This window comes from Haliotis asinina, chromosome 3 (assembly GCF_037392515.1).
Source record: "Haliotis asinina isolate JCU_RB_2024 chromosome 3, JCU_Hal_asi_v2, whole genome shotgun sequence".
NCBI classification, from domain to species: domain Eukaryota; kingdom Metazoa; phylum Mollusca; class Gastropoda; order Lepetellida; family Haliotidae; genus Haliotis; species Haliotis asinina.
Window position 1 is genome coordinate 3,696,364 of NC_090282.1, and position 12,249 is coordinate 3,708,612.

The following is a 12,249-nucleotide window of genomic DNA, read 5'->3' on the forward strand; positions in this document are numbered from 1 at the left end:
ACACACAGTACACAGCAGTACACACAGTACACAGTAGTACTCAGCAGTACACACAGTGCACAGCAGTACACACAGTACACACAGTACACACAGTACACAGCAGTACACACAGTACACACAGTACACAGCAGTACACACAGTACACAGCAGTTCACAGAGTACACACAGTACACAGCAGTACACACAGTGCACACAGTACACAGCAGTACACACAGTACACAGCAGTACACAGCAGTACACACAGTACACAGCAGTACACACAGTACACACAGTACACAGCAGTACACACAGTACACACAGAACACATCAGTACACATCAGTACACACAGTACACAGCAGTACACACAGTACACAGCAGTACACACAGTACACAGCAGTACACAGCAGTACACACAGTGCACAGCAGTAAACACAGTACACAGCAGTACACACACTACACACAGTACACACAGTACACACAGTACACAGCAGTACACACAGTACACACAGTACACACAGTACACAGCATTACACACAGTACACACAGTGCACACAGTACACACAGTACACAGCAGTACACACAGTACACAGCAGTACACAGCAGTACACACAGTACACAGCAGTACACACAGTACACACAGTGCACACAGTACACAGCAGTACACACAGTACACAGCAGTACACAGCAGTTCACACAGTACACAGCAGTACACACAGTACACAGCAGTACACAGCAGTACACAGCAGTACACATAGTACACACAGTACACAGCAGTACACACAGTACACACAGTACACAGCAGTACACACAGTACACACACTACACAGCAGTACACACAGTACACAGCAGTACACACAGTACACAGCAGTACACACAGTACACAGCAGTACACACAGTACACACAGTACACAGGAGTACACAGCAGTACACACAGTACACAGCAGTACACACAGTACACACAGCACACAGCAGTACACAGCAGTACACACAGTACACAGCAGTACACACAGTACACACAGTACACAGCAGTACACACAGTACACAGCAGTACACACAGTACACAGCAGTACACAGCAGTACACACAGTACACACTGTACACAGCAGTACACACAGTACACACAGTACACACAGTACACACAGTACACAGCAGTACACACAGTACACAGCAGTACACACAGTACACAGCAGTACACAGCAGTACACACAGTACACACAGTACACAGCAGTACACACAGTACACACAGTACACAGCAGTACACACAGTATACAGCAGTACACACAGTACACAGCAGTACACACAGTACACACTGTACACAGCAGTACACACAGTACACACAGTACACAGGAGTACACAGCAGTACTCAGCAGTACACACAGTACACAGCAGTACACACAGTACACAGCAGTACACACAGTACACACAGTACACACAGTACACAGCAGTACACACAGTACACAGCAGTACACAGCAGTACACACAATACACAGCAGTACACACAGTACACACAGTACACAGCAGTACACAGCAGTACACAGCAGTACACACAGTACACACAGTACACAGCAGTACACAGCAGCACACACAGTACACACAGTACACAGCAGTACACACAGTACACACAGTACACACAGTATACAGCAGTACACACAGTACACAGCAGTACAGAGCAGTACACACAGTTCACAGCAGTACACACAGTACACAGCAGTACACACAGTACACACAGTGCACAGCAGTACACACAGTACACACAGTACACAGCAGTACACAGCAGTACACAGCAGTACACAGCAGTACACACAGTACACAGCAGTACACACAGTACACATCAGTACACACAGTACACATCAGTACACACAGTACACACAGTGCACAGCAGTACACACAGTACACAGCAGTACACACAGTACACAGCAGTACACACAGTACACAGCAGTACACACAGTACACACAGTACACAGCAGTACACACAGTACACAGCAGTACACAGCAGTACACACAGTACACAGCAGCAATCACATTATCAGCTTAACATATACACACATGTACACCAACAAGGACAGTGTAGATAATAGAAACATTCCCATTTAGAACGAGGAAACCAAAGACTCATACATTATACATACCATTTCCTATTATAATGGTGTACATACAGTAATATCGTATATCGGTGTAAGTGTTTCTAACAGTACAAAATCTGCACGTGACAGTTCCCACAACGAAGGACTCCTACGGGTAAGTGGTCGGCGTGTTTGGCTCAAATCTGGCTCGTGTTGTTTTCTTTGATGGACATTTTAGAAATTGTGTTGATGAAGAATGCTGACAATTTTCATGGATATAAAACTTCCTTTATTCTGCGGAGAGCGACGTTGTTGCGAATATGTTGCAAAGTTGAAATACTTTTTACATCATAGAACGCATTATTATGTATGAAATTTGGTTCTGTTTTGTTTAGTCTGACTGACTTTGTAGACTCTACCAGTGATAAGATCACTCACTTAAAAATCATTCACCTGGTACTCGGCTCGTGTTGATCTCTTGCTTCACACAAACTTCTACATCATAAACAACACACTCCATGGAAATAGGCTATGGGTTTCTCTCATCATGTCAATTTATAAAATATTCCAAACATTGTGGAATAATTTTATGTGGTATCACTAAAACTAATATAACATAACAAGTTCACCCTTTCCTTTGTTTCATGTACATTAGAAGATCAACTTCATTTGATTGGAGCCATAAAAAAACTAACATACAAAAAGCCTGTGTTGGTGGGTAGTGAATGGATGATTCGCACTGATTAATACACACAATGTCGGTTAGGTCATGCTGAATTCCAAAACCCCAAATACATTCATACTTATACTGTGCCATAGCTTCGACCGTCCTTTACAATGCGGCAACATAGACCGCTACAAACAATCACGTGGGTCACTTGACTTACCCTGAGCGATGCATCAGTTCACCTGAGAGACCGTGTATGGCCTCTGATTGTGTAGCTCTAGGCCGCGGGAAGAAGAAAAAAATATATAGTACTCAACATTTCCTAAGGATCAAATTTTTGATGATGTCAAAATATCATTCAACAAATACAGATGGACCGATATGACGTCATTGGCGCGATTACGTGCCTGAAAACCTGTGTTTGGGTTCTTCCACATGGTATCAGAGTACATCATTATTAGAGAGCATTTTCTTCCGATCGCACTTGCTTTAGAAACTGACTGCTATAGAACTGTAATGGTAACCGCATCCCTTTACAAAGAAAGCAGGTAGGATGGTGGTAGATGAAGGCAGGTAGGATGGTGGTAGATGAAGGCAAGTATGGTGTTGGTACATGAAGGCATGTAGGACAATGGTAGATGAAGGCAGGTAGGATGGTGGTAGATGAAGGCAGGTAGGATAGATGAAGGCAGGTAGGATGGTGGTAGATGAAGGCAAATAGGATGGTGGTAGATGAAGGCAGGTAGGATGGTGGTAGATGAAGGCAGGTAGGATGGTGGTAGATGAAGGCAGATAGGATGGTGGTAGATGAAGGCAGGTAGGATGGTGGTAGATGAAGGCAGATAGGATGGTGGTAGATGAAGGCAGATAGGATGGTCTTAGATGAAGGCAGGTAGGATGGTGGTAGATGAAGGCAGATAGGATGGTGGTAGATGAAGGCAGGTAGGATGATGGTAGATGGAGGCAGATAGGATGGTTTTAGATGAAGGCAGATAGGATGATGGTAGATGAAGGCAGATATGATGGTGGTAGATGAAGGCAGATAGGATGGTGGTAGATGAAGGCAGGTAGGATGGTGGTAGATGAAAGGATGGCAGGATGGTGGTAGATGAAGGCAGGTAGGATGGTGGTAGATGAAAGGTGGGTAGAATGGTGGTAGATGAAAGGCAGGTAGGATGGTTTTAGATGAAGGCATGTAGGATAATGGTAGATAAAGGCAGGTAGGACAATGGTAGATGAAGGCAAGTATGGTGTTGGTAGACGAAGGCATGTAGGACAATGGTAGATGAAGGCAGGTAGGATTGTGGTTGATGAAGGCAGGTAGGATAATGGTAGATGAAGGCAGGTATGGTAGATGAAGGCATGTAGGATGGTGATAGATGAAGGCATGTTGGATGGTGGTAGATGAAGGCAGGTAGGATGGTGGTTGATGAAAGCAGGTAGGATGGTGGTAGATGAAGGCAGGTAGGATGGTGATAGATGAAGGCCGGTGAGATGGTGATGGATGAAAGTAGCTAGGATAATGGTAGATGAAGGCAGGTAGGATGGTGGTAGATGAAGGCAGGTAGGATTGTGGTTGATGAAGGCAGGTAGGATAATGGTAGATGAAGGCAGGTATGGTAGATGAAGGCAGGTAGGATGGTGATAGATGAAGGCATGTTGGATGGTGGTAGATGAAGGCAGGTAGGATGGTGGTTGATGAAAGCAGGTAGGATGGTGGTAGATGAAGGCAGGTAGGATGGTGATAGATGAAGGCCGGTGAGATGGTGATGGATGAAAGTAGCTAGGATAATGGTAGATGAAGGCAGGTAGGATGGTGGTAGATGAAGGCAGGTAGGATGGTGATAGATGTAGGCCGGTGAGATGGTGATGGATGAAAGTAGCTAGGATAATGGTAGATGAAGGCAGGTAGGATGGTGATAGATGAAGGCATGTTGGATGGTGGTAGATGAAGGCAGGTAGGATGGTGATAGATGAAAGCAGGTAGGATGGTGGTAGATGAAGGCAGGTAGGATGGTGGTTGATGAAAGCAGGTAGGATGGTGGTAGATGAAGGCAGGTAGGATGGTGATAGATGAAGGCCGGTGAGATGGTGATGGATGAAAGTAGCTAGGATAATGGTAGATGAAGGCAGGTAGGATGGTGGTAGATGAAGGCAGGTAGGATGGTGATAGATGTAGGCCGGTGAGATGGTGATGGATGAAAGTAGCTAGGATAATGGTAGATGAAGGCAGGTAGGATGGTGGTAGATGAAGGCATGTTGGATGGTGGTAGATGAAGGCAGGTAGGATGGTGGTTGATGAAGGCAGGTAGGATGGTGGTAGATGAAGGCAGGTAGGATGGTGGTTGATGAAAGCAGGTAGGATGGTGGTAGATGAAGGCAGGTAGGATGGTGATAGATGAAGGCCGGTGAGATGGTGATGGATGAAAGTAGCTAGGATAATGGTAGATGAAGGCAGGTAGGATGGTGGTAGATGAAGGCAGGTAGGATGGTGATAGATGTAGGCCGGTGAGATGGTGATAGATGAAAGTAGGTAGGATGATGGTAGATGAAGGCAGGTAGGATGGTGGTAGATGAAGGCAGGTAGGATGGTGATAGATGTAGGCCGGTGAGATGGTGATAGATGAAAGTAGGTAGGATGATGGTTGATGAAAGCAGATAGGATGGTGATAGATGAAGGCAGGTAGGATGGTGATAGATGTAGGCCGGTGAGATGGTGATAGATGAAAGTAGGTAGGATGATGGTAGATGAAGGCAGGTAGGATGGTGGTAGATGTAGGCCGGTGAGATGGTGATGGATGAAAGTAGCTAGGATAATGGTAGATGAAGGCAGGTAGGATGGTGGTAGATGAAGGCAGGTAGGATGGTGGTAGATGAAGGCAGGTAGGATGGTGATAGATGTAGGCCGGTGAGATGGTGATAGATGAAAGTAGCTAGGATAATGGTAGATGAAGGCAGGTAGGATGGTGGTAGATGAAGGCAGGTAGGATGGTGATAGATGTAGGCCGGTGAGATGGTGATAGATGAAGGCAGGTAGGATGATGGTAGGTGAAGGCAGGTAGGATGGTGATAGATGTAGGCCGGTGAGATGGTGATAGATGAAAGTAGCTAGGATAATGGTAGATGAAGGCAGGTAGGATGGTGGTATATGAAGGCAGGTGAGATGGTGATGGATGAAAGTAGCTAGGATAATGGTAGATGAAGGCAGGTAGGATGGTGGTAGATGAAGGCAGGTAGGATGGTGATAGATGTAGGCCGGTGAGATGGTGATAGATGAAAGTAGCTAGGATAATGGTTGATGAAGGCAGGTAGGATGGTGGTAGATGTAGGCCGGTGAGATGGTGATGGATGAAAGTAGCTAGGATAATGGTAGATGAAGGCAGGTAGGATGGTGATAGATGTAGGCCGGTGAGATGGTGATAGATGTAGGCCGGTGAGATGGTGGTAGATGAAAGTAGGTAGGATGATGGTAGATGAAGGCAGGTAGGATGGTGGTAGATGTAGACCGGTGAGATGGTGATAGATGAAAGTAGGTAGGATGATGGTAGATGAAGGCAGGTAGGATGGTGGTAGATGTAGGCCGGTGAGATGGTGATGGATGAAAGTAGCTAGGATAATGGTAGATGAAGGCAGGTAGGATGATGGTAGATGAAGGCAGGTAGGATGGTGGTAGATGAAGGCAGGTAGGATGGTGGTAGATGAAGGCAGGTAGGATGGTGGTAGATGAAGGCAGGTAGGATGGTGATAGATGTAGGCCGGTGAGATGGTGATAGATGTAGGCCGGTGAGATGGTGGTAGATGAAGGTGGGTGGACAAAGCAGGACTTTGGTCCAGTCGTTCACACTCATGAACTGACATAGTATCGAGACTTATAGATCGCAGTGTCGGAGTGGCTCAAGACGAATAAGGTTTCAATATTCCAGAACAGTGAACAGCTAAGGGGATGGCTCGATCGTGAGTAAGTGCTCGAACTGAAGAGTGAGTCAGAAACTATAAAGACACTGGAGCATGAGATGACAGCATCAGACTGACTACATCACACCCGCAACTGACAGGGTGTATTTTGACAAGCGACTTATTTTCATGACCTTTTTATACGTCACGTTTGATGAGATGCCGTTTACTAGTCGTGTTATGTTGTATGTTTTTGTTCACGATCCTTCGCGTAATACCATCTTAAGGCATGTCGCACAATGTGACCTTTTACATTTTCAAGTGGAGATCCTTAACAATCATTGAGTAGCATATACGGCAACAAACGTAATCGTCCGAGATGCTGGGTGAATTATCCATGATTATCCGAATCCAGTGTCTGGATGATATTGCCTTAAGAGTGACATATACGTCAGGTGGGCGAAGGGGCAAGGAATAGCCCAGAAACGTTGTGAAGACAATAAAGAAGAAGTTGACATCCATAACATTTTGTCGTATATTAGAATACCGACTTCTAAATGCCTCTCAAGAACCTTGAGAGTGACAGTTGGTGATGACCTCCACCCCACAAGAGATAGGTCCAGCGTGTTCTGTAACAGATCACCTTGTTCTAATGTTAGATGTACCTGTGTTCTGGTGAAATCACAGCCGCCGCAGTGAAATTTGTTTTCTTAACAAACTATTTCAGTTTCTATCTGTTTAAGATCCTTGATCCGCTTTTGTGCATTTTCACACGTCGGTCTTATTTTGTTGTGCGGTCCAGCACAGAGAAGGCTGTCCTCATAACTTTACTAGTCATGGAGACGGGAACACAGCACACGCATCAAATGCATTTATCATATTACAAAGTGATTTTTAAGTTGACCTATGTAGGCTAATATGCCATCTGTGTGCACGGAGCCAGCCTGAATGACTTCAATATAATTAATAGCGTCTGTTCTTCGCGTTGTGAATTCATCTACTACGCACTTTCTCAGTAGCGTGTTTTGGAGACTAATATCAGACATTTGTTGATGAGGACGTGATGGTAGCAGCTGTATATAATTCACGTTATGCTCCATTTCCCATCCGCCTCCACCGACAACTAAAATCGTAAGTGTATTGAAATGCCATAAAGCACGTATTTTGAGTGATGATGACATATAGATGGGGTCTCAACCAAGGAGACACATTTCAGATCAATGGGCCATACGGTGTTGGGGTTTACGGTCGTTACCATTTCCGGTCAATGAGCCATACGGTGTGGGGGTTTACTGTGGTTACCATGTCATTTCACCTCCCATGTATTCCACACCCATGAGCCACATCAGCACGCTGGGATTCTTCAACTTAAATGGACTAACTAAGAGGTATATATCCATTGGAACTGCCGACCTTAACAAAGCGTGAATCGATCATCTGCCTTCAAAAGCAGGTAATGTTGGGGAACCCAAAAGTCAGCGTTGCTAAGTCGTTTGAAAATGTATTTTGTTTTGTTAAAAACTCAATTATTTCACATCAACAGGGCCATAGCAGTTAGTCAGTTTCGTCACAGAATTTGTTACAGAATTTGTCCTTTACACGCAGTGTATAATCACGTGCCAAAATACACATGTCACATGCAGTGTTGCTGGATCGCTCCGACTGGTGGGCAGATATGATAAACATGTTTTCAAAACTAGATGATGAAGCAATGGCATCAGCGCTTAAAAAGGTCAGTGTAAACATTGCCGACTGCACAACAGACAGACGTGATCATTATTACTGTTTATCGGGAAGTCACTGTTGGAAGTCCTGTTTGGCGTAGAACCTATTGCAGATGTCAGTATGACCACACTCGATACTGAGATATTATTAGACAATCACTGGAGTATCGAAGAATTATCGACTCTAAACACAGCCGGAGGACAGTTTTCAGCATGCCATCTGTGATGTTTTCGTCAACCTGGATGTAATTGTGGGAATCATGTTTAATGTTACAAAATAAGTGCATAAGCAAATCGAAAGATTAGAATGTAATGGAGATTAGACGCATACATATATTTGTAAACTGAATTCGTAAGTGAAGAAATTAGACACATCTTATAAATGTTGACGATGAGAAAAGTAAACAGGATTGTGGAATGTATTGTTCATATAATTGTAACATACTTTGCACCGTGATATAAACGGGAATAATGAAACTCTGCCAATGGGATGAGAGTATCGGCTTGGCGACGACTGAGTTCCAGATTGTGTCTGTAGATTACTGATAGCATGTCATTGGGGATCACTGGCCCCTGTATCTCTTGTGACCACGGGCAAGCTGGGCCGGTCAGAAAATGAACCAACTGTTTTTGCGTAATGGAAGCGAGCAATATATGAATACTATTAACGTTATTTATTATTGAAACCTGCCGCCAGTGAACAAGTCAACATCTACGAAGAACCAGACAGACACTTTGATGTAATATTAATGTACGGTCTTATGGCCTATTGTACACTTAATGTTATGTATTTATAATGTCACGTGAGCACAGATTGAAATAACAATAAATATATGTTTCAACAATGTTGTAACTGCATGCATTACGAAGATGTTGAAATGTTAATAACTTTACCATTTATTAGTAACATATTGTTTTGTGGACATGTTTGATATGTGGAAGATCTTTTTCTCGTAGATCTTTATATTTATCAAACTAATAATAAACTAATAATCCATGAAAGTCATCTTAAAAAATACAAAACAATTTACAGTTTGCACATTTGATTAGATCAATATCGTCTTGTTTATGCCCTCTGGAAAAACTGACATTAAAATTGTGTACGGAAAGTCTAAATTTACTCTTAGATAGATTATCAAAGTGCATGGAGATCATCAACAAAAGGTTCTAGTCAAGTGTGTGTGGTTGTAGGTGTTCTTCCATCAGACTGCTTTTGCTATATCTATTTGAGAGTTGTTGTTGTGGGCATTTTCCAGTAGTAGATACTCAGCTTTAAACATCTTATGCTAACAGATTCGAATGTTTTTTCCACACCAAGAAAAAAAGAAAAGAAAAGAAAAAGAAAAACAGCATAAAAAGGCAAACAAAATCAGCAGTTCCTGTCGACATATTATTACAGCAATCGCCATGAAGGTAATTCCTTTGTTTAAATCCAGTTAATCATGTCATGGGTGGTGTGTCCTGCGCGTAACCGCATCCCAAAATGTCTGTAACCGCATATGTCTGTAAACAATTGTCATAAATGAAAATGATGCATGAAAGGGAGACACCAGAGGTGTATTACAATGCCTGACACATTACGTCTTTGAACATTATTCATTGCGGTGCATAAATTAGCGCGACCATAAATTAAGACCTGAAAACAAATACCGCATGACAAGTATGCAGTGATTGTATTCACAGTGTTCGGGAGTTTCTTCGTGTATTTCTGCACTCCAATACCTCTCAGTTGCTTGACTAGTTGCGATCCATTTCACTCACCACAGACAGCGTGGAGCCCTTGTGGGACGTCAGTCAGGCATCATCGACATACAAAGACCTACATGAAGATAGCTCGAAGTAAGGTGCAGTTACACGCTCAGGCAACTTGATTGCTCTCCGTCAGAGTGAACGTTGTCTGATACATGAACATATCGAAGACAAAGGAAACTGGCATAAAGGTCAACCCCACCATGTCGGTGCAACACAGAATTACTATTGTTGGACCTGACCTCTGGCGGTTATGCCTATTTGTATGGAACATGAATGCACCGTCATTAGAACCCAACCTTAATTAAGAAGAATACAATGCGATCCTGCCATATTCCTCCAGCATTGTACGCATTAATATTTGAACACTATTTAAGTGCGATCAGCCGTGAAAATCAGAGCTCTTGTTGACTAAGAACGGTGCAGTTGGCAAATGCACGGCAGGTTATGGCAGATTTCACGTGGATCACCGACGGTGTTATTTCTATGGTTGAGGGACGCTCTGAAAGTACTCAAGGTTGTCATATATACGTGTACATATATGCATAACGTTCAACCGGGCTCTTAAACATCTTTGGTCTGATTCCAAGACTTACTCTTCCTGGCCTGCCTTCACCAGTTAGTGTCAACGGGTTTCTGTCACTTAGTAAACAGTGATTGCAGGTACAGCAGGTCAAATTTATTCATATCTCTTTTTGAAATCAGAATCCAAATTTAGAAACCCTTTGAAAAATGTGTGATGTTATGTGCTTGATTTTCAGCTCTGGTGTGCTGTCCAAACAGAATTACACGCAATCACTGTGATTTCCAACTATATGCGTTGTGTATTCTATATCATTCTGAAATGAAGAAAGTAGCGCTTAACTCCACTAGCTTCCCTTACTCGTTAAATCCGATCTAATATGATTTACCATGAGCACCATCCACTGGTGACGATAATACGAAACTTGTTGCAAGGACAGACTAAAGAAAGAAATGACAATTAAGAAAAAAAAGACAAATATGTGAACGAAGAATGCAATGTTGCATACTAGGTTCAAGCTTGGCGTTGATAGACGATAGCGAATGGTTTGCTTGGATTGATAGTATGTGTAGGTGGTATGAAGAGCTGCCTCAACTCTGAAACGTATCAAAATAAACATGATATTCATTTTCAGCAGCAAAACAGTAAAACATAACATTATAACAAAAATTGAAGTGATGCAGTGTTATAGGATTTCCCTGGAAGGACGTCGCGTTGCAACACTCTCTGTTGCAGGATTTTCCTGGAATCGCTTAAAGACTGAAAGTAGGGACGCTGTGAGACCTGGGTGCTGGGTCTGCTGTGGGAACTGGGCCTTTGTTGTGGTCTTTCGGTGGAGCTGCTTTGCCATGAATGTACGCCCACTCTCTCAGAACACTTGTTCCAGTTCTGCATCCCTAGGGAATCGTGATAACGCACCCAGCGCACGTACAAATACATGCTGATTGAACGGCTTGATAAACCTGTCCTTTGTTGACAGTAGACTGTACCCGGTATCCACAGATAATTAGTGAATCGTTGAATGAAGACACGAATGAATATACATGTTAAATGCAGGTCCATGTTTGTCAGTACCTGATGCTGTCATTGATGGAATACACAAACTGGAAAAAAGGAACCAGGAATAAACTCACTCTGTCCCAGCCCGCCTTTATCCAAAGTGTGGCTGCTCAATATAATAAAAAGTTGTACTAGGTCCCAAAAGACAAGGGCTCAGGTAAAATAACCATTCTACGTAATAATATCGTGGTTAGCTGTGGCTCAATATGAATTACAACATAGTAATTACAAAGCAGTACACCAAAAAGTGTAAGCACAAAAAGACAATATAAATACCACAACAGCGGGAATGTCAGTCAAGTCCATGACAATATATACCGAACGGTTTGTCGTGTCATACAGTCTAAATGCCTTTATTAAAAGCCCACATTACATATTTCTCCAACAGCATCAAGCAATAAAAACAACAGATCCCTTTCCACATCTTTAAGAAGTCAGTTGTATCCCGAGGAAGCTATATCATGAGCTCATGAATTACAATCAAATCGTGATGGTACTATGAAATACTTACTTTCACATATATTAATATATTCCATACAACTAATTAACATCGAAGCATCATGTCATGAAATTCTAGTCAGTCTCATGCAA

The 12,249-nt window shown here is 43.0% G+C and overlaps 1 protein-coding gene across 1 annotated transcript; it reads right to left on the minus strand.

Annotated features, from left to right (window-relative positions):
* Positions 1-4,492: 4,492 nt before the first annotated feature.
* LOC137277268 (DNA-directed RNA polymerase II subunit RPB1-like) lies at positions 4,493-7,002 on the minus strand. The gene is made up of 2 exons (XM_067808928.1): positions 6,970-7,002; positions 4,493-5,992 (listed from the first exon to the last, which is right to left on the minus strand). Exons 1-2 carry the CDS (start codon positions 7,000-7,002, stop codon positions 4,493-4,495), a joined length of 1,533 nt encoding a protein of 510 aa, XP_067665029.1.
* Between the last annotated feature and the right edge of the window lie 5,247 nt (positions 7,003-12,249).